General features: G+C 38.9%; 2 protein-coding genes across 10 annotated transcripts in view; one reads left to right on the forward strand and one right to left on the reverse strand.

Moving 5' to 3' along the window:
* Nucleotides 1-1,947: 1,947 nt before the first annotated feature.
* DCUN1D2 (defective in cullin neddylation 1 domain containing 2) lies at nt 1,948-27,658 on the reverse strand. 7 transcript variants are annotated; one of them, XM_034070881.1, is made up of 7 exons: nt 26,678-27,658; nt 23,891-24,107; nt 20,310-20,478; nt 17,767-17,897; nt 5,475-5,557; nt 3,219-3,315; nt 1,948-2,476 (listed from the first exon to the last, which is right to left on the reverse strand). In XM_034070881.1, the coding sequence occupies exons 1-7, from the start codon at nt 26,678-26,680 to the stop codon at nt 2,397-2,399; spliced, it is 780 nt and encodes a 259-aa protein (XP_033926772.1). In that variant the 5' UTR covers nt 26,681-27,658; the 3' UTR covers nt 1,948-2,396. The 7 variants fall into 7 exon arrangements, with proteins under 7 accessions (XP_033926772.1, XP_033926801.1, XP_033926794.1 ...); XM_034070910.1 differs by having other exon boundaries at nt 23,891-24,260; nt 26,678-27,654; XM_034070903.1 differs by having other exon boundaries at nt 23,891-24,294; nt 26,678-27,654.
* The window catches only part of TMCO3 (transmembrane and coiled-coil domains 3), a 34,592-nt gene continuing 33,773 nt past the window's right edge, over nt 26,864-27,682 (forward strand). The window contains exons 1-2 of one of the 3 annotated variants that reach the window (XM_031051067.2): nt 26,864-27,275; nt 27,513-27,611. The gene's annotated coding sequence lies outside the window, so the exon portion shown is untranslated. The remainder of the gene's footprint in view (nt 27,276-27,512; nt 27,612-27,682) is intronic. The other 2 variants (XR_004080900.2, XM_005151343.4) reach the window with 2 other exon arrangements.

Genomic DNA, 27,682 nt, shown 5'->3' on the forward strand with positions numbered 1-27,682 from the left:
CTCTTCCTAAGAGCGCAGCACGCTGCTTGGCCTCATGGCTACGTTCTTAAGTTGCTCCTCAGCCATGGCTGCACACTTCCTTTTGCCTTCTCTCCTTTGCCTTTTGCCCTGATGCAATCACACTCTTCCTGAAGAACTACGGAAGCTCACAGGAGCCTAAAGACCATGCCTTAACACCGGGCAAGGGAGCACCTTTTACTGCATTTACTGCCCAGTGAGTCTCTGACCATCACTGTCAGGGCCCTTCTCTTCACCACCAGTGTTCATAGTGCCTCAACTATAGTGGGAAAGAGTTTTTCCCTACCAGCTAACCTAAATCTACCCTCTCTTCAGCTTGAAACCATGTTGCCCTCAAAGGAACTAAGGCTTTCCATCACTCTCTTGCTCCACGCTGTTGCTTTGGGAAGCATAGGAAGAGCCTTGGTCCTGTGCTTCTCCACTATATCTGCCTGTATGCAGTGCAGCGTAGTCCTGTGACACTGGCTTGCACTGCAGCTCTTCCCACTTGCTGTGGTTGACCTGAAAGGCCACTGTCGTAGTTTAAACCAAGTCCCCCTACTCCCGGAGAGTTAGGAAGGAGAACCCAAAGAATGCAGCCCCCACGGATTGAGACAAGAACGGTTCAATTGCCAAGGCACAACACAAAACCCCCACTGCCATTCACCAGTACAAACAACGATACAGCAAACAGCAAGTGAAGAGAACACAACACCCCACCAGCCACCGACCCACAACTCACTCCACCCTGCCTGGCCGAGCACCATGTGCTCCCTCCTCCATTTTTCTCCAGAGCTCTCTCCCTCCAGCTTTCTCTTTCCCAGTATGCATCCTGGGCATCACGTGCTATGGTATGGAATACCTCATTGCCTAGCCTGGGTCAGGTGTCCTGTCTCTCCTTCCTCCCGGACTCCCCTCCTCCACCTGGCTGGAAAAAACCTTGAACAAAAAACACCCTCAAGACATGCTCAAACCATGACAGCCACGGACTGGCCAACACACATGGATCCATCCAGTCTGATTTCTCCCAAGTCCCATATGCAGTGTCCACAGCCCCAGCCCCACGCTATTGGTGCTCACAGTGCTTACAGGTGCCCATTCTGGCTGCCGGCTTAAAGCTCCAGCAAAGCCCAGATGCATCCCATTTCCCCATACAAGGCCTCTGAAGAATAGCTCCTATGCTAAGCAGCACTTGAATATCTTCAAAAATTGGTGCAGCAGAATTTAAATTTTGCTTTAAATTAACAGAAGGTGCTATCTTCCGTCTTAATTTTTTTACCCTTATAGGTTTATCTGCAATTGTATTGTCATACTTGTTGCCAAAACAGTGATGACAAGATTAATTAGCTTGCTATAATATGTATAGAAGATACTGTCACTCCCTGTGATAGCATGACTGCTCCAAAGTGGAAGCCAACCATTTAACGTTTGAGCTTATTCACATATGTTATCTGCAAGAAGTGCCAGGAACTGCGTTTATAACGATGCCGTGTTCAGCTAGAATTTATTATATGGGTCATACTACAAACAAAACTGAAAGTCATAGTCCAACAGTTCCTTATTTAAAATAAATAAAACACATAATGAAGCGTAAGTGATTTACGATAATCATACATGAATTATGAAAGCATTTTTGGTTGCTTAATGTCTACTTTAAAATGGGCATTAAAGAGTTGCAACACAGCGTAAGAGCAGCAGGCCTTCCTCAGCAACGCTACTGTTACATGTCCAAGCACTTCAAGAAGAAGAATGAGGAAGTTAATCTTGCCCAGAGAAAACAAAAGGCTGGATGTAATCCATCTCTACATCAAGGACTTCAAAATACAAATTTTAAATTTGGTAACAGGTAAAAAAAACACCCTTTTTTTTTTTTTCTTCTCTCTGTTACAATTCTGTATTAGGACAGATCCATGGAGCTAACTTTTATAAAAATACAACATACTGCGAAAGTTTTATTTAGGGATTTAATTTATATATCACAAATACTGCTTTTAATATAAGTACAATATAATACAGTCTTATTTATGTAACTGCTGGTGTTCACTCTGGATCATGAACTGAATGGCATGCTGTGCTGTCAAAACTTTAATAAAATTGCCTCTAGTTAAGTTTCTCCGAAGTAAAAAATCATGCAAAATCTACATCCTATATGATACAACCAGTACAATAATTGAAGCCAGTAGCCCACAAACAGCCTGGACTATCTTCTGAGTTTGTTCAAGTGTCCACGAGTCAGCCATCATTTTCTTTAGGCAGAAAGGAAGAATTTCTGTTTTGTCTGCAGAATCTCATCACAAGCACTGAAACCAGCAACAATGTGCATAGTTATCAGCTATCAGATCTTCATTACCTAATGCAGTTCAGAACGCAGGTTTAAGTCCATATTGACAAGCCTGGTGTTAGGAAGTTTTACGTTTTCCTCCTGTGACTACTGGTCGTGCGTATTCCACAAAATCATCTATAAGAACAGGCCACGCTCCTGAAAAGAAATTAAGCAATTCAGAAATTAATGTATCATTGTCAGCAATAAATTGGTGCAGTCTCTAAACATAAAGTATCGGAAAGTCAGGTTGACATTTCTGGCCTAGTCCAGCTTTAACAAGCGTGACGTGATAAACACGTGAAAAAAATACCTAATAAATTAAATGCTTGAATCTCTCTTGCAGTAATAGTTCTCAGTACAAACTAAAAACTAAGATTTGCATTTATAGCATAAAAATCCACACTATAAAGCTTATAAACGTTAGTTGATGGCAAAACCATGTCATCCCTATCCAAGCCATTTACAAATTAGGAAATATTTCTGTACACAGCCATCCCAAAACAGGATTTGCAGGATCAGCAACAAGAGTGTAACTTGTTTTTAGGTTGGTAAAAAAGAAACAGTGCTCATATAGACATCCTTGCAAGCAGAAAAATTATGTATTTAATTGCAGTTAGCAGCACTTTTGTACAAACAAAAAGTTTCACTGAAATTCCTGCAGCATGACAAGTTTCAATAGCATGTGCTATCTCATGGAGTGACAGTATCTTCTATACATATTATAGCAAGCTAGTTAATCTTCTTATCATCACTGTTTTGGCAACAAGTATGACACTATAATTGCAGCTAAACCTCTAAGGGTAAACAAATTAAGACAGAAGATAGCACCTTCTGTTAATTTAAAGCAAAATTTTAATTCTTCTGCACCAATTTTTGAAGATATTCAAGTGCTGCTTACCTTCTTCATCATAGTTGGACATATCATCTGCAATCATATTTCCAAAGTCTAACAGAAGATTCCAAGTATCTTTTGGAATTGATCTTTTATGATGTTCCTATAAAAGAGAAAAAATGATATCGTTCAATCCAAGCTGTTTTCAAATTCCACTCAAGTGTTTTATATTGACATACACAGAAATGTTTCACAAATATTTTTTCTTCTTGCTCATTTTTTTTGTAATAAAGTTCGTAGCTTCCCAAGGAAGCTACAAAATAAAAATGCAACTAAAGAAAGAAAAAAAAAGTTTAAGAATTTTTTAATAGTTTTATTTCTTCTTGTTCTTTCCGTGTGTTTTTAACTTACTATGGAAAGGAATAAAGCAATTCCATTTATACTTCTAATGACGTCTATTCCATGTTTTGAAACTGGGCAGCCACGGGTTAGCATTCCACCATTTAAACTTCAGCCCTTTTTTTCTTACCCCTTTTTGCATAGGCTTACCCCGCCTCTCCTTCAACTTTTTGGTTACAGTTGCACCTAAGTTCTTCTCACCTACTGCCAGACTGCCTTCCAGAGCAGTCGTACATCTCAGCCTCTCTTCAGCTATACTGTTCTTCACCATAATGCATTACCTGCACTTGCTCCACTTCTGCCCAGCCTCTTTTCTCCCCAGTCCACCCTATTTTCCACTACCACCTTATCTGATTTAAGACATACTCGTTCTGCATCACTCCATTCACAGCTACCAGTTGCCACCTGCCTGGTGTGAGCAGTACTTCAAAATACTTCAGTCCTAGTCAGAATCCTCTCAACTTTTAAAGCTAGCACTCCCAAGAGCAGAGTGTGTGAGGAAATACAACTAATAAGCAGTTGTGAACAACATCAAGTCAGACCATCTACATCTCTCTTCATCTACTGATACTGCTACATTACATGTAGATAGCAGGTGATTAACAGGGAATTAAATTTCAACATATAGTTCTGCTTTGCAGTAAAAAAATGCAACTACATGAGAAGACTTGTTTGGTGAAGCATCAGGTTTTTTGTGTTTGTGGGTTTGGTTTTGTATTGTGGGGTGCGTTTTTTGGTTGTTTTTTAAACAGTAATACTTTAAAGCATTGAGAAGAACAAATTTCATTTGAAAAATCTGGAACTTGATAAAAACGAGGTTGATGTAATTTCTCTTAAGGTAAATATTTAGGTTAAATATCTGTAGCAAAATAAGACACTTCATACCAGATCTTCTAGATTAAAGCAGAGATCTGCAGAACTGTCCGTTGTAACAAACATAGCCCAGTGAGAAAAATCCATTAAGACTTTTCTTAAGTTATATCTGAAGACGTGCTTATGTATATATTAAGGAAATTGAAACATTAAATGTTTTCACAAGTTCTCTTGATGAAATTGGTACTTTATTCAGTGAATACAAAAAATAACTGTTCAAAAATTTTGAAAACACTTCAGAAAACATAGCAAAAAGTGTACACTTCCCCTGTTAGACACTGGTGGTTATGGAACAAAATGCGGAAAGATTTCTTAATTCTCTTACAGTACAGAAAAGAAGATAATAACAAGATAAAATTACAAATTACGTAACATTATAGAGAGTGTTCAGGGTTTTTTGCAAGTACATAGAAATGTGAATGCATAAACATAGATGGATGAATCAGGTCTTTAACAGGAATGTTTTGAAATTTTTAAAGTTTAATTTATGCATCTTTACTCCACTGCCCCCAGAACTGCACTGGTAATAGAAAAATGTCAAGATCGGTTCATAAGTATTATCTAAAAAATGAGTTGAAATAGTTACTTAGGCAAGAACTTTCTTTTAAAAAGAAAAGCCTCAGGTTAAGTCATTCATAACAGAATTGACATTTAAAAAAAGCCTGAGTTTATGCATTAGTACCACAAAAGACAGATCATGGTAAAATACACGGTTGACAATAATCACAGCTGTCTTGAGAATAAAGACAACGTAAGTTCAATCTACAGTCATGGCCTCCTTTCATGCAGAAGCTTTCATCAGTAAGAGGATACAGGATCAAGCAAGCAGAATGCTCTATTGTTCTGCTACATCTTTTTGCATTCTTCTCAATTAGAAAATAAGATAGAAAAGATTTAATTTGGCTTGACTTAAGAATATTTTATATTGGTTTTCAAAAAGAAAAAAGTTTGAAGAACTATTGAGAGATCCTTTTCCTTTATTGTTGAACGCACAGACTACAAACCAGACTGCTGTGGACTAAGACAGGAAGGAATATGGTTCATACTTACCAACAAAAATTTATTCCAAAGATCTAGAAATTTAAATCTTCCTGACAATACCAAATTCCAATATGCAATTGCCATTTCTAGATCTGTAAGAGACAAGGCAACATGTAAATACTACAGCATATATTATACACAAGAAAATTCTTATGGTTAAACAATTAATGCTCCATCCAGTGCATAATGATACAAATGAGTAACATTCTTCTGAAATCAGTACAAAAGTTATAAGGAACTGTTTTCTACTCTCACTGACCCAAAAGGCAGAAGACAAGCAGTAAGGGTATACACTGTCTATTGAATAAAGCCATACAGACTAGAATATTTTTGTCACCATCCAGAAGTGCCAAACCAAAGCGACTTTCAGTCTACAGAAACAGAACAAAGTAGTTATAACTCTATATACAAATAAAAAAATATATGCACAAGCACAACACTTACTGATACAAACCCAAATATTTAAGTCTGTATATGCCAATTCCTGTTAATTTACCACATTTTAGACACACATTGACTTTAAAAAGATTTTGAGGACACAAGGGGATAAAAAAGCCCCAACATTTGTCTTCGGCATGGTAAGTATACAGCACTCCTTACAGGAATAATTCTCTTCTTGTGGAATCATCCAATAGACAAACACCTACATCCAATACTGAAAATATGAGTCTAAGAAAGAAGGTCTTATTCTGCACCATGATCATTGATCTGAGAGCAGAGTTCAGCTTGTGAATCATCAGAAGGATGCAGCACTGCCACACACTGAAGCAGAAAAGTAGGAACAATATTAGATGCAGCATACGGGTAGAAAGGATGTTTTTCTGAAGACCCATTTTCATTCTCAGCAGCTCACAATACCTAACGGCTTCTGTGCTTGGCCACAAAGAGCAGCATTAAATGTACACATAGTGCTGTGCAACCACAAAATAAAGCACAGTCTGTCTTAACCACAACATTTCAGTTTGTCCTTCCAGTGCAAAGCAAGTATAAACAAAATGTGAAACTTAACAGAGTGTATTGTTGTAGCAGATAAAACAGAAGCTTGACCTCCACCTACAGGAAAGAAGCATGGTATTTTAAATGGTACATACCACGTTACAAAACAAAGGACACACTATCACCTGAAATTAAGTTTCAGGTCTGAAAGAAGTTGCAGATTTTAACACAGCCAACTTCTCAGGGTCTGTATCATAGAGGCCTGGGGCCTAGACAAAGTGCAAGAGCTCAAATGTAGAGAAATGCAATATGCCTGTACCTAGCTATGGAGAGACGGTGCTGCTGGAGGTATTTGTTCTACTATGATCAGAGTGCTTTTCAGTATAGAACATGCTTTGTGCCCTGATAAACTTCTTTCAGTTCTTCCTGTCTTTGGCACCATGCTCACTTTTCACAGAAAATAAACAGAAGAGAATAGTTAATAGCATTATCCTGCTGTTCAGATGCACAGATTAATTATTTGTATCTGTTATCCCAAATGAAAAGCAAAAGAAATGGGAAGGGAGAAATGAATAACCTTAAGAGTTTCTAAACTTCACTGTTAAGTGACTGGCTTTGATCCCATTCACTCAGGCTTCTTTATGAAGACAACCTTTCCAAGCCAATCTTGCAAACTGGTCATGTGACAGCATTACAAAATGCACTTTGAAGAAAAAAAACCACCTTAATAGGTGAAGAATTTTTATACTTCTGATGGAAATATTCCTTGGAAAAAGGAAGAAGGTACAGGCAAGGGAAGCATATCCTGCTGAGGATGCTGCTCTGTAGGGGCTGAAACTTGTCCATGCCAGAGCTGCTCTCCCCATGAAGCAAACAGAGGGAGGTCGTGATCTTGGTTAAAATTAGCTCAAGGGAAAAAAATTTATAAAGTACATCTTCCTCAGTTGGTTCACTGCAATGGCACAAACCCCTTAACTAACCCAAGAGATACTCGTACAAAAGGAACTAGATGGGACTATCACTTCTGGTAGTGGTGCCAGTGAAAGCAATCTTAAAAGCACTTGAGAGAACAAGGCCTTTAGGCTGCTACATTCTCAGGAGATGTGGCTACACTTTTGTTTGAAGACAATTCCCTACCTATGTTGAAAAACTTAGCACTGGAGGACAAAAACGGCAATTTCTGCTTTAAAGGAAAGACCTAGTTACAGAGAGCTTCAGTTCTACATTGGGATGCTAACAGTAGTCTCAATGCACAGTAATTCTGTGGAGGTTGTGTATCTGCTACAATCAGTGCAGCACAGAAGAAATATAAAAAACCCAAACAAAACAAACCCACAAAACCCCTTATGCCATAAGAGTTCTGCATCCCTACAGGAAAATGTGTTTTTTGCATGGATTTCTTAGGCAGTATTATTGTATTTCAATGTTGCATAGATATGAAGGCATCATTACAAATAAAATCAAACTACAATTATAAAAATACACTGGTTTTGTACCAAGAAATACACTTCCTGCATTATAGATTAATAATGCAAGTTTTATAAAAGGAAAGGAAATCACAGATGCATACTTTCCAGCGCTCCGGAAACTATCGCCTAAGCAAAGACCAGTTTAGAAGAGACTTCATTGGAAACATCCATGTTGATATTCAGAAGATTAAATACCATTTTGTAATTTTAAGATCATAAAAATACAACATCACATGCTGTACATTATACAACAGTCTGAGCTACCCATTCATCCCAAATTATTTCCAGTGCTAGTATCTAACGAGTGATGTATAACATGCAGCCTCATCAGTATAGTCCAAAGACTTTCCATACGCTGAAACAAAGCTTCAATATCTAGATATTCAGCCTTTCTGGTACCAAGTCTAGATGTGCTAACATACAGCATCTATAAGGCTTTCTGTAATAAAACCTTAAGAATAGAGTCACCTAAAAGTGATACCAATTACCACCACAAAATTATTAAAATTACTAAAAAGATGTTAAAAATTTATAGGATATCAAAGTAAAGCAAGTTCAAGAAGGAAGCAAAGGTTGGTAAAAAATATTTCCATTATTTTACACATTATTTTGCTAAACAATGTTTCTTACAGTAAACATGTTTTGGTATGTTTTAAAAGTTTTGAATTATTTAAAATATGAGTGTTCCACAATCAGAAGTAAAGCATTTTGCATGCAGTATGATTTAGTCTGAAACATTAAAGCTTCATTCTAAAGTTGCTTCTAAAAAAAACCCTCAGCTTCTTTTACTGGTTGAACAGAGAGCTTGAAGTGATAAGAAATTAGCACAATTAATGCAGAAGGAGAAATACATCATCAATTAGACAACCATCGCCTATTTTCAAGATACGATCAAATGCTTATCTGATTAACAAAAAAACCCCAACCAAACATTACTCTTTTGCATGAAAAAAAAAATTAATCAAATTAAGCTCTTCATTCCTTTGTGATGATTTTGGACAAGGGCAATGACGTCATTGCACACAAGTAATCAAGGAAGTGAGAAAACAGGAAGATAAATCAACAGATAGCAAGGAATTGTCTGGAGAGTAGGATTTATGAGGAACATGAAATGAAGTTCATTTAGACCTGCTGTGCCAAAACAGCACTCTGGGACTGCAGCACCCATGTCACCCTCTGCCAAATAAGAATTTTCCAGCCCTCAGATTGCCCTACCAGTAAGACTGTTCATGCAGTCATGTTTGATGCTGTCAGAGTATTAAAACTAATTCACCTAAATTACTGATATATATATATATATATATATATATATACACATATATATGTATAAAAGTTGAAGGCATTACCTTGGCCTTCTAATGACATCTGAAAACCTTAAGTTGTTTTTAAGAATACTTTAATATTAGCCACTGCTTCCCTCATAATCCCTAGTCAGCATATTAGCTACATTCTGTACATTATAATGGTAGATTCTATCATGTTTTAGAGGTCAGAAACAAATAACATATTTTAAGATCTACTGACTGTTCCAGTATTGCCTTTTCTTCCTTTACTGATGTTTAAACTTCTTATCAGTATTATAAAGCTTTGATACTTCATATGTCACCTCTATGGGTGCCTTCAAGTAGCTTGTTATAGGAGTCAGTGCTCACCAATGAATTTTATTCAAAGAGTACTCTTTCAAACTACGTTTTTGTTTTCTTCCAAAATAACAGAATGAACCAGCCTTGCCCAGTCCATCTACACACCCAAACCAACAAATTAGTAAAGAATGTACCAATGCTAGCAGGAGGAGAAAAGAAAAAGTTACGTTCATTAGACCAGTTAATAAGGATTGAAGAAAAAAAAGTTTTTTTAAATGAAAATTTCAGAGCCAAGATCCCCTTTGTTTCAGGCTTTCTCTCCCCAGTGCTTTCACCAAAACTTACTCTATAGCTCTGAAAACAAAAGAGTAGCCAACAAACTGCTGTTCCCAACACTGCATAAAAATTCATCTGGACAGGTGCAAGACACAGAAATCTATTTTATCATTCAATCGCCTTGTAAAAGTACATGTAGCTCCTGCAAGAGACTGAACTTAAGATGTTTTCTTTCTAGTCACACAACTTGCCCTTAAGTATCACTTGGTTGATATTAGTTGATTTTGTTTTCTCACTGGGATCACAGGCAAGTATCATACATCTGTAAAACTGAAACAAAAACTACACTGCACTGAATTACTTGTTTCAATAAAATTCCTGGACATCATGTTGAAACTGGTTCAGATATGGGAACACTGGAAACTGGTGCCAAACTATCTAAACAACTGGGCTATCACACTATCTAACCAGCAAACATTAGGTGAATACTTGCAAGATAATTATTGAGTTACTTGATTCCTTGTTTCCTCATCTCTGAATGATTTTAAGATTTTTCTCTGGGCTCCAAATTACTAAGAACATGGACACAAGAATTAGTATCTTCCCTAATCAGAATGTTTTTTTCTCCTCTACAAACAAATAACACCCACATGGCAAAATAACAATACCATCAGGATTCAACCTAAAAACTGTTCACTAAATTACCAAAGTTCAGAGCAAAATAGCTCTTATCTGCAATTAGGAGATTTCCCATGGGAAGAGAGAAGGGGAAAAACAGATAAGGGCTATGAAACAAATATGCAAAGTGGCTAAACTCAGGATCCAGCTGAGTTGGATTCTTTCATCCCTGCAAAGCCGTAAGCAAAGAGCTTTCCAATGCTGTGTGTTTGGGGATGTATAATGCACAGTGTTGGAGTAAAGTCCCTGTGGTGGACACAGAAGAGTGGTGAAGCACAGCATGTGGATCGCAGAAGAGCTCTGGAGGAATTAGGAAGGGTGTAACTGTACTTATTAACCCTATCTCAGCACTGGCCACGCTGAAGCAGGCTGATTCCATGCAGAACCTTTCATGTGATTATCTTGAGCATCAACTGTACAAAAGCAGAGAAACTGCTCCTGAATATGAGCTAGGCTTAGAAGATAATCTATCTAAACATCAGAGTGCAGACTAATGAACCTGACTGTAGCCAGTTTCAAAATCCTTCTGTCTCTGCAAACCTCTCCAGATAAACTACAACAGGTGACTTAAAGTTGACTGCATATACATTTCCTAAGTAAGTGCCAAACACGAGTAAAAGAATCAATTAGACGTTTCTGGTACTGGCAGTTATGCCACAGTTTTGCTGCTACTATTGGCCTTTTTTGATTAGAGCTGATCATAAGCTGATCAGCTGTTCAAGAGCTGATCAGAGCTTTGCTGTTCTATAGTAAACTTCTCTTCAATTGCTGACATTTCCAGAAAGAAAAATGTGAACAAGAAGTAAAGCAAGGACTGCACACACAGACCAGCCAAGGTCATTGAAACATCTAAAACGCATCATTCACAGACCTCTTCCAAAGTAAGCATGAAATTCAGTTATTGAACTCCAACTTCTTGCATCCACTCACTTCTACAAACACCCTACAAATGGATCAATGCAATTCTTCACTGAAAGCAGAAGGGATCTTGATGACTAACTGGGGAGGGGGATAGGGTTAGAGATCCTTCCCTGATGTCTAAGCATCTTTTCAAAGAATTTTGAGATAGTGCTATGATGAAAGCCAAAGTTGATGTTGCTTCAATTAAAAAGAGCACATTATACTCATCTGCTCATAGAAGAGGCAACCTCCTTGAAGTCCACATACCGGATGCAAAGAGTCACTCTTCTGGTCTTGAGGTAATATTTGATTCAAGTCTGAATGCCCTCCTCATGTATCATCTCTTGCTTGATCCCAGGAAACTGGCAGAGAGAAGGAAGCACAACCTTTTGAGCCAGCAAGCAGGCGAAGGGACCACAAAGGAGTGATGAAGGACCAAATTTGCTTTTTGTTTCCATGTTGAAAGTTGATGACCATGAAAGAATGCATTAAGTTCCTCCACGGTGCTGACACAAACTGTAGTAAACTCCTGAGATTGAGGAAATCTCCTGAACATGTGTTGTTGGGGCTCAAAGAGAGACCCATTGAGAGACTTACAGTAAATATCATGTTAAAAAAAAAAAAAAAAACAAAAAACCAAAACTGAACTGCTCTGTATAAAAATGACAAAAGATCTATAATCTTTAGTACACTCAACCAAGAGCTAGGATGCAAAATTTCACTCAGACTGCAGCAGAAAAAAACAGAACGTGGGACTAGAAGGCAAGACAAACCTCTCCAAATCCACACCATACAAAATTTACAGATTTATTGTACTAAATATAGTAGCAAGAGCATGAGAGAGCAGATTAAACAGAAAAAATCACAGTTATTCATTATAATTCTTTGTAAAAATCTCCTGGCAAACCAGACCTTAATAAACTGCACTGTTTACATTATCTCAAAATACATACAAAACACTCAGATGAAGTCTAGTAAGTATAAATCTTATACCTGCCAGGTCCAGTATGCATCCATTGAGACAGAACTGCTGTGCTGAAGCCTTACTGTCATTCTTCCCTCCAAATTCTGTCCACCACTTTGAGAACAATTGTCTTAACAGTTCTAAGCATCCATTTTTTTCTTAGATAATAATAAAATCTATTCGGATGTACTTGAAAGACACTTGACAGATGAATCCTGAGTAATATTAATCAGAACATCATTTTCTGCTTAATCATGGTAGACCTTAGGCAATATGCTTTTGCCTCTGGCATCTCACTGCTTACACAAGTTAGCACCCAGGGTGACTGGTACTACTTTTACTTCTTTAAACAGCATGTGTCCAGACTGAAGAATACTGCTTGACAATATTAAGCTAATAAAAGTAAGTGGAAACATTCAAGTTGGATGAGACTATAGAGATAGAAGTCCTGCAAATATAAAGAGAAATAAAAATTCCCTAGTATCACCACATGAATTGTGGAAGACAGGATCCTATAAAAGGCAGTCCTATTTCTGCAAATGAGTATCCGTGTACCTATTTTGGGGAATGACAGAACAGATGTAACTTAATTTACTGGAGAGGATTCTTCCCATCTAATTACAAAAAGGCAGAATTTCTTGCATTAGTTTTGAGAGGAACTGTAGAATCAGAAGAAATTAAAAAGCAATGGAAGACAGGCTTTTCTAAAACTAAATAAAACACAACATTGCACACGCACACACACACATCCACCTGGAATGCTTTCCTGGAGCAAAATCCACTGCATCTCAAAGATGACTGTGTGGGGTACCACCAAAAATCATTAAGAATTCTTTGAGTTTCTCTGCCTTCCCACACCCTCCCTTACAAAGGGCAGCTGGTATAATAAGAGATACTACTACTGATAGTTCCTGAAGGGTAAATGTTTAGGATAAACAGATTATTTTCAAGATATGCTCCAGGCAAAAAAAATCTATGAAAATGGACAGTATTCTCAGAAACAACTTTCAGGAATTCAGTCTGAAAGCACTGGTGCCCAAAGTGAAGCCAGACATAGTGAAATTTATCCCAATACACGAAAGAAACCTCAAATTGCTACCTACCATCTTTGAGAATTCATAGAGATCAAAGAGGTTCTAGAAGAACCTCAGCGCTTCTCTGCCAAACTGGGAGAAAGTCCTGTATCTAACACGAATACTTAAATAACTCAGATGATACAGCAAAGAAAACTTTTATCAAATCTACAAATTACACAAAGCCTGGAGGAGTACTGCGTGGTAGAGGACAGGATTAGAATTCAAAGTTATTTGGATAAACTGGAAAACCACTTGGAAGTAAATAGGAAAGATTTCATTAAAGAGAAATGCAAAGTCATACAGCTAGTGGGAATAACTGATGCAGACTCAAAATTAACTGGGTACATTGCAGTTCTGCAGAAATGCTGTAACATAATAGATTACAAACTGCAGATGGTATCAGTGCTATACACATAAGCAAGGTAATAATGGGATGCAATCAAGGAGCAAAGTATCTAAGGTGCATGGAAGCTTATCTAGCTTGTTTGGGTACTACAACACAGGAGAGAGTTGGACAATAGGATTCCAGAAGGCAAACAAAAAAAAATAGTAAAAGAAAAAAAAAAAGAGTTGGAAGATACAACTGCAGTATCAGAGCTGGAATATAAAATTTACCAAGGTAGTCAGCTTTACTCAGTGAAGAGATTAAGGGAAGACACATACATAGTTCCCAAATACATAAAAAATTGTTACTAACTCCAAGGAAACATTCTGCACCTATACTCTGGATGGGTAAGTACCGAACTGAAGAATTCAGGAACAAAGGTTATATGCTAGAAAAAGAAAAAAAAAACCTAATCTAACACAAGGTTTGAGCAAGCATGGACAGAGATGCATGGGACATGCCATCAGAAATTTATGATATTATGTGAAGATGATGGCTCCCCAACTGTCAGAGAACCACTTCCAATCAGGTACCAAATCTTGCTGATAACATGAAAAAGCAAGTTAGTGTACATTGTTAGCATATCACTTAGTTAGAAAGACATCTGTGAGGAATGATCCTGTCTGGCACAAGGAAACACACTATGTAAGTGTTTATCTTTTAAATGTAGAGACCACCTGGCATATTAAAAAGGAACTCATGAATAACTGTATTTCCTCATGTTCTTCATGGGGATGTGGCAAAAATAAAGCAGTAATTGCTGCTTATCACTTCTTAAAACAGCAGAAAGAGATTAAAATAAAAAAAGTAATCTGAACAATTAAAATACTGATAGAGCAATAAAAATGACTCATAACCAAAGCCTCCCTGCTTAGACATTTTAGAGATATTTCAGTAATTTCTTATAGTTTAAACATGTTAAATAAACATGAAAAATAACTGCATAAATGAGTCTCCTCTGCCTATCCCAGACATTTTTCTGGCGAGCCCTATTCTCAAGAGTTATTTCTGCTAAAAAAAAAGAAAAAAGAAAGATGAATTAGCACTCAGCCTGAAGGATTCAACAGAAGGACCATTTTAATAGTTTTTATTAACAACCTGCTACGAATAAGGATTGCCCATTTATCACTAGTACTATATCAAGTTTGCTTAGTTTTCAAATAGCTGGTGTGTATACCCAAGAAATCAAGCAGTATTCCTTTAGCCCACAGATCACTCCCCTAAACAATAAATGCAATAACTACCAGACTTGGTGACTTAAACTCAGAGTGTAATAAAAGGAAGCACTGGACACTTCACACCCCAGAAAAATCTCAATAAAATATTTCATAATTGAAAGTTACAAAAATTCCTTTGATTATTTCCACTTCATTAATTAAAACCATTCACTTTTATCCCTACTTGATATAAACTTACACAGTCATCAAGTCATAATTCAAATGTGAACATACAAGAATGAGTATGCAAAAGCCTTGTAATGAGAACATGTCACCAGAAACATTTTTAAGGCAAGCAGCTGGGGCAGTAGCTTAGTAGCATCCTATACTTAGGTAGCGCCGCAAGTTTATCTAACATGCACATGGGGAAGGAAGAGTGGTCAGTATCTTAAAATGACCTGGACAGAGCTAGACAGGGATTTATACCAGCTCATTTGGTACAAATCTAATTACACATTCTGTTTAACTATCTGGACTGAATTCATGAAAGCATGCTGAACCAAGGCTCCATACTTAACAGAGACTTTGTACATGGATGAAGTGAATTCCTGCATCTCCTTGACAACAGGACACATAGTCACTGGGCCACAAATACCAAACACCTCCTGAGAGAAGAAGATGGACAGTTTCTCATTCTAGGAGAAAATACAGTGTATACAAAGAAGAGGAGGTAAAATAAGAAGACATCTAAGCCTCTGTTAAATGTAGCTGAAGCAACTAGAATACTCAGCTCATACAAACACCCCTGTAAGGTAACTGACTGCACATCAGACAAATGTGGCATATCTATACTGAAATAAGAGCAGTGGCACTTATATTTATTTAATATCTGGAATCTTCTTAGCAAAACAGTAAGAAGTCTGATGAAAAATGTCACCAAAATACTGCCATGTAAGAACTAAGCACTATTTGAGACTAAGAAACAGTATTACCAGAGTTATTAAAATTCCTGAAAACTGAAACCAGCAATAGTTCAACTTTTTCTACAGTTTCTATTAAACTCTGATTTTTGCACTTTCTTTCTCCCACTGATTCTTCACATCTTAGTGCAAGAAGACACTTAACTGCTTTGTTGCCAAAAAGAACCATTCTTACACAAGAAAGAAGACTGTCTTACAAATGAAAGGGCCTCCATACCAAAACCAGAAGTAATGGAAACTAAGTAAGTTTCCTTTTTCCTCCTCATGTCGAATAAACAGTACATTCGGTTCCATAACCTGGGTTGGGCTGTTTTCCCTCCTCCTCTCTTTGTACAGGCTTAGGTGAAAAGCTTTTGAGACATATTTCCCAAGTACGTGAGTTTCATGTTGGAACTGATCCAATTAAAACAGGAAGACATTTGTAATATTTCTTTAGGTATCCCATAAATTCCAGCCTTGGCTGTAAATGACTTACCTCTTCCACAGTCTGAAAGTACTAGGCTTTGTAATGAAGAGAGGCAAGAAAAAGAACAACTAGCTAAGGCACTTCAACTCCAACCAGCCTCATGGAACCACTACAGGACAATTTCTTGTTTTGTGTATGGAAAGGTGGCATGTGACCCCTGAGAGTGACATGTAATGAAAAAGGAAATCGCTGCGAAAAAATAAAAGGAAAATGGAAACTGGCTAAAAGTTGCCCACAGTTTAAAAGGAAAAAAAAAAAAAACACTGGGAAAGACAAGAGATATTATTCAAAGTAATTCCCAAGGAAGAATGTGGAACAGAAGCCTCTGGTTGAGAAGCTCTAAAATAAATATTCTGGTCCTCCATTTCAGTACTCACAGAATCACAGAATCCCGAGGGTTGGAAGGGACCTTAAAAGATCATCTAGTCTGACCCACCTGCAAGAGCAGGGTAACCTAGAGTACATCACACAGGAACTTGTCCAGGCGGGCCTTGAATATCTCCAACGTAGGAGACTGCTTCTAATGGTTTTTGAGAAAAAGTGTATATTAATGTGCTTGCCAAGTAACAAACACAAAGTTGAAGAGGCTATGATGAAAAAAATGAAACAACAAAAACCCATCAAACCAAAACCAACAAAAAACCCTCCCCAGAACACTTGCTCTTCTCACCCACAACCTAAAGAGAACACTGATGATGGTATGGCTCTATTCTACACACAAAACAAGTTAATTCCTTCCCTCTTGCAGAAATGTGTCTTGCAGAAATGGATATAAGTTATGAAAGGCTATCAGATTTCCTCTTACAATTTTCTTCATCTATTCAAAAGCTATAGATATTTTGATTTGAAGAAAATATTAGAATTTAAACAACATATCCAGTTTACTCCAGCAACATGAGGAATGGGACACATCTCAAACTTCATAAAGAATAACAGTTTAATATTTTATAAACTGCATGCCTATTTCTATTCACCAGCTTTGAACCAAGACCATAATGTTATTTTCCTAAAATTTACATTAAAACTGTGAGCTAAACCTAAAGAGTCTTAGAAGAACAATAACTTTTCTCCATTTTCTCCCTCTTTTTAGCTGATACAGACATCTTGTTTCAGTTGTTGTGAATAAAACAGAAAATACCAGGAGCTCACTAGCTCAGTCTTTGAAAGAAATTATGACAGGTCTGTAAGAACTGCAGGAAATTCCTTTGACAAGAGGAGAAAGAATGTCAATACCAGCAGAAAACACCATTAAATTATCTGTACCAAAGGGGCATTAAAGAAGAGATTAATTGCAAGAAGATGAGAAAAAGTCAGTGAAATAAATCAATAATGAATTTACTACACAATTACTAATGAGAAAACTGTATTATGTTAACTATTTGGAATTGACTTCACTGTCTGTAGATATTTTCTCAATTGTTCTCTACTTACCTAGACCTTTTTGTCCAGGGTTCTTAGCAAAGTTAAAAGTAAACTGATAAAAATCTTTGAACTTTATTGGATCCTTTAGCTCTTGTTCCAGTCTTGGCAATAGAGCTTTTAGCTTTTCTGTGGTGTCACACCTGTTCAAAAGAGGTTACATTGTTTGTAAATGTATAAGATTTTCTTTTTACTTTTCTTTTTTTCTTCTTATCCTTTTTTATTTTTTAAGGTTTAGTTTCAGAGCAAAATAGAACAGTAGTTAAGATAAAAATCAGAGTAGCTTTCTGGATAGCATTCTTAAGAACATAAACATTCATATGCCTTTATTAAACAATTTTAAGTGGAAGATCATATATAAGCATCCATTCAGTATAATACCCAAACAGAAGTCAGTGGTTTAACTTCTCTCCTCAGTCTCCTCATATGAACTTAAACAATAAATGCTATTCTGCTCTTAAAGAACATGTAAACCTCGCTGAAATCTGCTATCCTTTCCATTTCATAGCTACGGTAACACAATGGTCTGGGGTTTTGCTTTAATCTAGATAGACATTACTTATTCTCTGTTCCATCTAAACAAAGAGCTATATACTGTGTTTACACTTCAGATTAACATTAAAGGACTTTTAACAAAATGAACTATTGTTTGCAGTCATTTTCTCACACTGGTGGATCATTGGGGAAAATAAAATGGAGCTCTGATGACACCTTGAAGGCTGACAAATGGTTGAACAGCCTGGCACAGGTAAGCTAAGACAGAATCAAGTTACTGAGATTCTAACAGAAACACATCCCTTGTACAACATGAGCCTGGAGCATTTTCAGTGAAAACACCTGAGCTGACAAGATGCAATTTGAAAAGAAAAAGGGTTTCTCCCAAGCCAAGGAATCAAATGAATATTCAAGGTTAGTAAGATATTACCAATATTTTGTATTATACCTAGAAATCCAAAGCAAAGGAAATAGATTCAAAAGAGCAGATATCACAACTAAGATTTTGTATTTCAAAGTTCTCAGCAGCTAAATGTATTTATTCTGAAGATTCAAGAAATATTTTATTAAACAATGGATAACTATAGTAAAACCCATAAAATGCAGATGCAGTTTTAACCATCCTGCATGGTACAGGTAAAAATAAGTAGTTTGCTGGCCTCCAAGCAGTACCCGGTGGAGAAAAGAAAGAATTCTGCTAACAGTCTTCGAGAACTTGAGTTTCATGGAGACTTGATATACTTGAGAACAGGGACAAATATCGTATCTTCTCATACATATTCTAAATGTCCAATATGAACTAAGCCTCAGGGAATTTCTTCTAACTCAAATTTTCACCTGTGTTCAATGCTAAAAATCACACAATGCACCACTGATACTTAACAAAAGCATTCAAAATTGTCAATGAGCACTATACCAGAGACAAGCAGGTATCATCAGATTATACTCCCAGGAATAACATGCATTGAGCAGAAAAATAAAAATCACAGACCTCTGCAGAACTGTATCAGAGAATGTCATCAGGACATAGCAGGAATGTCACAATAAAGTTTTAAAACAAAGTCAAAGCTGGAATCTACATGTGTTTTAGCAAAACCTTTTTAATCAGTCATAGCAAATAATGCTGGCAGATTTTAATACAACAGCATGAGCACTTGATTGCTGTTGATGGCTAGAAAATCATAACCATTCTTACAGTCTCTGCCCAAAGGAACAAAATAAAGCAGTAGACTCCTGATGACATCAAAAGTTAGTTCACCACAATTTCTGAATTCCCTTACAAAAAAAGGAAAGCTTAGAAAGAAGTCAACTGACAAGGTCAGTAACAACAGAGTACTAGGATCCCTACTCAAGAAACAACCATTAAATTTGCTTGAAGTTGGTCTACTGTAGTAAAGTATTGATAAGGCACTATTTTGAGAGCAAATGAAATTATTTAGCTCAAACAATATGCAGGAATAATAAACCTTAATTCTCCATCTAATGCAATCTGGTAAAAAAAAGTATCATTGTGACACTTCTCTATATATATTAGAAATACTGTATCTCTTCCAAGGAAAAGTTATACACAAAATCCTATTTATGGCAACAACTGCTTGACTTTACTGCTAAACTGAGACAGCATGGTTTAACCTCAATCTATTATCCAGAATAGCTCCATGATCCAGGAAGAAAAAAAAAAAAATAATTATTAGTTACATCACGTCCTTTCATGCACCTCCAGCAACTGCCAGCTTTTAACACCCCAAGGTCCAACTCAAAACCTTAACAAAACCATGCATATGTTTATTATGAATTACATAAAAAGATCAGCATATCCATCTGCCTTTCTTTCTGTAGAGAGGAATTATACTGCTGCACCCTTACTGTGGCCATCATTAAGGCTTTGCAGTAAAGCACTAATTTAAGGAGGATGGGACACTACAGGCAGTTAGCATCTGTTAAGCATGGCACCAGCCTTACCAGATTTTTAAAGTGTCACACTTAATTAAATTAAAATGTTTTAAACAGAAACAGAGCTCAGGCCATACATGACAAACTATGCAGAAATGGATACTTACCCCAACTCTGTCATCCCATCAACAAATTCCTTTTTACTGAATTCACACTGAGTAGCTGCCCTGAACTTCCATGCTACAACTAGGACACTGATACTGGCTGGGTCCAGGCTTAAATCATCACAGAACTGCTGAATTCCATCAATGCCAATTTTATTTTCATCTTGTGGGTCTATGGTTCAAAATACAAAGAGAAGAATTGTAATTATTTGCAAAAAAAAATTTACAAATAATCATCTGCACAGCTGTGTTATGCTGCCTAACACAGGTCTTCAGTTTTTCAGAAGCTTCACAGTGTCTTCACTTGAAATCTAGCTAATTATCGAAGAACCTTGAAGAGTACCTGTAAATAGATTAAGCAGTCTGCACACTTCCCTAGAAACTGGTTTGTAATTTTTCCTAAATTCATTAGCTAATGTAATTGAAAAAGTTTTGTCTTCTCTCCATAATGCTCTATAAAACATCTAAATTAACTGAGGAGATGCCTGACTACACCTGAAAACAGTTAGGCTGATAAACACATCAAAATGTACAATACACTTATTGCTTAGCATGTCTTAAACTTAAAAAAAAACAACACCAAGACCCACCAAACCCACAAAATACGAAAAAAAAACCCAAAAAATAAATACCCAAACCAACCAACAAAAACCTAAACCAGCAAGAACACACCTACCAAGTGAGCCCACAAATTTCCACACTACCCCCCACCCCCAACAGAGATATTCGAGAACCCACTATAACTGTTTAAAGACCACAACCAATAGGCTTTAGTTTTAAGTCAGAGAAATCACCAAAACATTGCTCAAACAATGCCTTAGCACAAGAGACTTAAGCTAAACTTGGTAAAAACTATGTTTCAGTAGCACTAATACCTTTTTGAATATAAGAACCACCATTAACTACCTACAACAGGGTAAAGGTCACTGTAAAAATTCTGTAACAAAATTCTCTCTCAAGAAAAAACCACAAACAAATGCCCCTGCATATAAACTTCAATAACTGGAGGGAGGGAAAAGCCAAACAGCAATAAAAAAATGAAATCACACTGTTTTCAAAGGCTGACAGTTTACAAATTATAAAACTCTTTCTCAGCTTTTGATAGGAAGACATTTCAGTATCACTAACTAGGCTACGTGGAAAAGTATCCCTCATGTAAATTTAAGACTAACTTCTGAAACCTTTCAACCATTTTCAGTCAACTCCTTATGCTTTTCAACCATGCTATTTTAAGTCACTATCCAGTGAGTTGATTAAAAAAAAAGGGAAAAAAAAGAAAGAAAAAAAAGAAAGAAAAAAGCCTAAAGAAAACTTTTTTTGGGAGGAGTTGTTAAGCAAAGGTATCTTTCACTTTTCCAGCCAATACTACAGTGGTAGAAATGCTAATTGCAAAGAGGAAGTGAATTTAGCAGACAATGACTTTTACCCATTAAAACAGAATTACATCCATAGTACAATTGAGTGAGCTTTGAGCAGGAAAAACAGGCAAACACACTTTTCTACTATATGCCAGATCTAGTTCCAAGACACATAAAACATATTTCTTGTATATTTGGACAATAATTGAAGAACTAAAGGCAAAAAGTGCACTAGTGCTAAAATCACAGGAAAAATACCCTTTCAACAAGGGCTATTTCATCCTTACATTTCTCATCATCCAGGTAACCAGGACCAAACCCAAAACTGCTGTTTTGACAGAGTTGCTGGATAAATAGATAAGAAAACTAACAAAACCACAGACAATTAAAGACCTCTCATCCCAGATTTCAAATGTAGTGTAATGTCTGTAGCATTCTATAGGCACAGTAGGACAAAGGAATTCCTTGTTTTGAGGCCAATGATTCAGGTTTAAACTGTGCATGACAGGTGCTTAATCAAAACTTCCACTCTTTTATCTCAAATCTTGTGAAGAGTTTTGTTCAGGTCTGCAATTTTACTGAAGCATTAAAGTGCTAGAACTGCAAACCAAACACAACACAACTGCTAACCAAAACACAGACATAAAACTGACTAGATTTCCTTTCACAGAAGTCAAGTGGTGCAGTTTGCCACTGCTGGAAAATGAAAACTAATAAATAAAATTTGTGATTAAAAAAAAAAAAATTTATATATTCTTAGTAACATTTAAAAAAATATATATTTTTGGACCCAGCAGTCTGCAGTACTAACATGCAAGTAGCAAGCAAAAGATCTACAGATAGATACATATTTTTTATGCATATATATTTTTCCGTATATATATACACAGAGCTCCCTATACCAAATAAAAAAGTGGTTCTCTAGTTGTTTGGTATTTTGTTTGTTTTCTTTGCTCATTTTGGTCTGTTTGCGTGTATCCCTCGACAACGCTATAGTATTGCTGGTTTTTTGACCCTACACAATTCTTTACCATATGATAAAGAACATCTATACTTAAAATGTAAGACATTACGTAAAGTGTAACAAAAAAGGTGGGAAACACTATCATATAAAGCAAGGTACCTACTGCAATTAGAAAAGTACATAAAATCATAGTTGAGTAATAGTTAAGAGTTCATTTTTTAAAACATGAGATGTACAGATCTTGGTAGGGGCTGGCAATGATTCCAGGCCACAATGTTCTATCATACAGTGGACAACACCGACATCTATGTCAGAAGGCCACATTTCAGAAAGCATTATTACCTACATCACATACATTCTTGTATTTGCATGACTATCTTTCCTTTTTTTGTTCAATACTGCTGTAAATAAATAACGGAAAAGAAACAACTCTGCATTTAATCCACTTCCCTGTGGTTTTCACTCCAGGTCTCTCTGATCAGGCACATCACTTTTGCTGTAACATGCTAACACAAAGAATAAATTAAGAATGGAGTTTCTATGCCTAGTTCCTGAGTTTTCTTATTTGACCAACATGATTATTTGACATGCTGGGACAAGCCAGCACTTCCCCCCTCCCCCATCCCTAGAAGTTTTCAAGGCCAGGTTGGACAGGGCTCTGAGCAATCTAGCCTTGTGGAAGGTGTTTGTGCCCATGTGGCAGGGGAGCTGGAACTAGATCATTTATAACACCCCTCCCAACCCAAACCATTCTGCAATTCTGCATCTGTTTTGCCAGACTTCTAGCTGTAATGTTACCTGAAATATCTTTTTATTTTGATGGATAGAAATACTACTACCTTTGAACAAAAAGAACTCCCCCAAATATTAGTGTAAGAACATGTATTATTTTGCCACACAAAGTACACTCTACATATATTATAAGAGCAGCCACAGGCAATAAAACAAATAATTTGCATAATAAGTTTTATTCTATTTCCCACCACATGCAGCTGACACTACTTTCTCATCATAGGTTTAATTTCCTACTGTGAATTTACTTTCAATTCTATAGATAATCTACAGAAGTTGTGTAGTGAACATTAAGAGCATTTAAAACCTTTTTCATCCTTACCTCGCTACCACAGACACAGAGTGAGAAGCAAAAGCTAGCAGTCTTTCCTATAAATCCTTAAGAATGGCAGAGGGAAAAGCAGAAATATCACCCAAATAATTAGAAAAAAACCCCATAACCAAACAACAAAAAAAACCCCAAGTCTTACCTTTGTATCGATTATACAATTGTTCTAATTTCTTCTTGTCTACTGAATTTTTCATGGATTCTTTGTAGTACAAGTCTGGGTTCTGGAAGTAGTTGTCTGTTGCCACTTCTAGTTTCCATTCATTCTGCATTAAGCAGTAAATAGCAGTCCTTTCACCAGCCTGGGTAAATGCCATAAACTGGCGGACCTTGTCCTTCTGAGACGTTTTAAGCTTATGCTTTGGGATGCAAAAGAAGCAGGAAAGCCAATGAAGCTAATCCAGAAGTTTGTTTCAGCATTCTACTACTACGGCCTATCTTTAAAAGGTTTTAGTTTTCTTGTTGATGACAACTTTCACTTCAGAATTACAGGAAGACAAAGCCTTGTTCTTCTGCAGTTAAAAAGACAGCATTTTCTTCTGAAAACTGAAATGACAGCATCTATATATACATTTTTAGCAGCACATATTTGGCAGTAATAAATTCATATTTCTGCTTTATTGCTCACACATGCAGAAGTTTTTCTGTTCTGAAACAGTGGTAAACACGAGTTTCACCATGCAACAGTATAGTTACCCTCTGAAAAATATGCCTAGTAGTTATACAAATGAGATTATAAAGGCACAACTTAAGAGATTCTCAGATTCTGTGTAACTCCTTCATACACAGAGAAAAACTACTCAGCAGTTTTCCTAATATTTTCCTAGCAACAATGAACAATACAAAGTTTAATCATTTCACATGATCAGCTAAAAAAGGCAGAACCATTTCTTACACTTTTGCGTTAGAAAACACTGCCAACAGAAGACATTAGGCAAAAAGAAAACAGATAAAGCAGACATGTCAGGGATTTGCTGAATGTTATGATGAGACTATAAAGTCACTGTAACCATGATCTAAAACTTTAATGCTGAAAAGATGTTTATACTATTAATACATTAAACAACAGTGGTATACAGGAACCAATACGATGCTTCACTTAATGGCAGCTAATTGCAGCAACCATACTGACACAACACCACTGAACTTCTGGAACACTCAAGAGGCAGGAACAGGGATTTTGTAGGGAGCAGATCCAACATTAACATAGATCAACATTCTTCATATGAAGTTGGAAGGAGGAAATAGCTTAAATCAAACTCTGGGTTTTATTATATTCTGATACATCCCATTTTTGTTAAACCATACTTAGCACAGGTTTTGGGCCAATAATTTAACTGATAAATTTGTCTCATTACTTGGTAAGTCATCAGGTATTACACAAAATTTACTGGTCTCTTAAATGTTGGGGGGGGAGGGAAGACAACACGAATCCTGATTCAGTGAACAGTAAGCAGCAAATGTGGGACCATCTTTCAGTCTACTTGTTATCTCTTGTACACATATGGATGGTGACATCTTGACTACAGATGGTCCTGAGACAAGAAACACATCATGTAAACAAGATAAGGACTTTGGTCTTTTCTATATATTTTTAAATTTCATATAACAAAAACATGTAAAACTTCTTTTTATACAAGGATAAATGTGTGAAGTGGGAAAAGAGCCACAAAAAATGTTATCTTGATAGAAAAATATTCAATAATCCATTGACTGCAAGCTCTATGTAGCCCCTCTCCCCTCCAATATTCATTAGCGTCTAACTATGAGAGTATCTCTGCACTAAGATCTGCCTCAGTTACATAAAATTCTGAGCAATAAATTGAGCAATGCTCAGTTCAGCACAAAGGTCTCTGACAGCACCCCCAAAGCAAAACCCGCATCCTCTCCCAAGTGCCCTGAACGCCAGGTATTCAGGGATATTTTCTAGGCTCAAAACACTAAGTAATCTGAAGGAATTAGAAGTAACATATTCAACTACCCGATCTACTACTCTGCCACGTAGTATAGTTTCTACTCTTCGCCTGTGTGCAATGTCCGCCGCAGCAGACACCGGCACCTACACACACTCTATACAGCAGGGAGTGGGGAGCTGAACCCACTTTTCTATAGCGTCTTCTCGCTAACGGCACCCAAACAAGGAGGGACACCTCGCACCAAGACACGCCTAAGTCAGCTTTACAGCCGTCTCAAGACGCTAACCACACCACACCGCAACCTTCAACGAAGCGCCAGAGGGGACACAGCGCAGGCTGCGGCGGAGGCGCCGAGAAAACCCTTCACGGGACGGGACGCGACGGCCTGTCCCCTGATCTCCCCCGCCGCCGGGCCCGGTCACCTCCCGCCTCCCCCCAAACACCTCCCACCCCTACCAAGGTAATGGAACCAGTACCTCTGCACCTTTCCTTCCCCCTCCGGCTGCACCTGCCGCGTCCCGGGAAAAGAAGGGGGAAGGACAGGGAAAAGGGGAGACCGGAGGGCCAGGCTCCGCCCGCTGCCGGCAGGCGGGGCGGCGGGAGCGCGGGACACGGGGCTTCGGCAACCTGCCCCGCCGGCCCCAAGCCCAAAAAAGGGAAAGGTACGCGCCGCGCCGGCTGCCGGCGCTCGAAATACCCGCGGCGGTGGCAGCGGGAGCAGCACTACCCGCCTCTCTTCTTCCCCACAATCCCCCCCCGGTGACCTTCCTCAGTCCCGGCGGCGGGAGGGCCGCTCCGCTCCGGTCTATCTGTCCTCAGTCGCGCCTCACCCCCGGTGTACCCAACCCCGCCTGGGGCCATCCTCCTGTGATAAACAGAGTGGGAGCCGGCGCTGAAGGAAGGGAAACGGCAGGAAACCGCGAGGAGTTGGGCTCGCCGGTCCGGAGACCTGAGGGTGCTGCTTAGGGCTCCCCGTTCCCCAGTTCCCATGCCCCCCACCCCACACAACCTACCATTTTACCACCGGCGCTTTGACCAACTTCACCGCGCGGCGCCGCCTCCCGCGCAGGCGCGAGGGACCAGGCGCAAAGGCGGAGCGCGGGACGGGGGTGCCCTCACGCCGCGCCGGTGGAGCCCGCGGCCCTTCCCTGCACCGGGGAACCAGCGGTCGGGGTGTCCGCCGGGCCTGGGCCGCGCTGCGTCTGAGCGGCGAGTGCCGGCGTGCACCGTGCGGGGCGGGCAGAACGCGTCAGGGAAGGGGGAGAATCCACCCTTACGTTTCCCATGACATGCCGCGAGGAGGCGCTCGGACTACAGATCCCGTCTGACGCCACGCTTAAAGGTGCCGCGGCACCGGCTGCGTGGGGACCGGCGTAGGGTGAGGGTTGGCGGCCGGTGCGGTGGTGGGAGAGGCCGCTGGCAAAGGCGGTTTCTCGGCGCCTTCCGTTACTGGCCGCCGCCCTGCGCCCTTGCTCTTCCCGCGCCCACCTGGCTGCTGCCGGCCTCCCTCAGGTGAGCGGGGCGGAGGGAGGAAACACCGCTCAGGGCCGGCAGTTGCGCCTCCGTCAGCGTCTCCTTCTCCTTGGCGGCTGGGCCGGCCGCCTCGCGGAGGTGAGCGCTGGTTGTTGCCGGCGGCGGGTGGGGGCTGCGAGACGGAGGAGGAGGAGGCGGTGGTGGATTTGACCGTATTGCTGTAAGGCCGGAAAGTTGAGCGTCGGTCAGGCAGGCTGCGGAGCGGCTGCTTCTTTCCTTTTCTCCCTCCCTGCGCCGCCATGAAGGGGCGGGAAAGGGGTTGGGCGCACCCGGGCTCTCCTCATCTTCTCCCTGTTCTTTCCCTTCTCCCCCTAGCTTGCCTCAGGGTGAGGTCCCGGAAGCCGGCCCGGGAAGCGAGGAGGAGAAGGAGGCGGCGGCGCAGGGGAGCAGCCCTCCGGCAGCCATCGCTCTCAGGTGGGTGCCTTTGGGGCAGAGGTTCCCGCGGAGTCATGGCAGCGGCCGGCGTCCTCGCCTCGGCTGCCCTG

The sequence above is a fragment of the Melopsittacus undulatus genome, chromosome 2 (genome assembly GCF_012275295.1).
Source record: "Melopsittacus undulatus isolate bMelUnd1 chromosome 2, bMelUnd1.mat.Z, whole genome shotgun sequence".
Taxonomy (NCBI): Eukaryota; Metazoa; Chordata; class Aves; order Psittaciformes; family Psittaculidae; genus Melopsittacus; species Melopsittacus undulatus.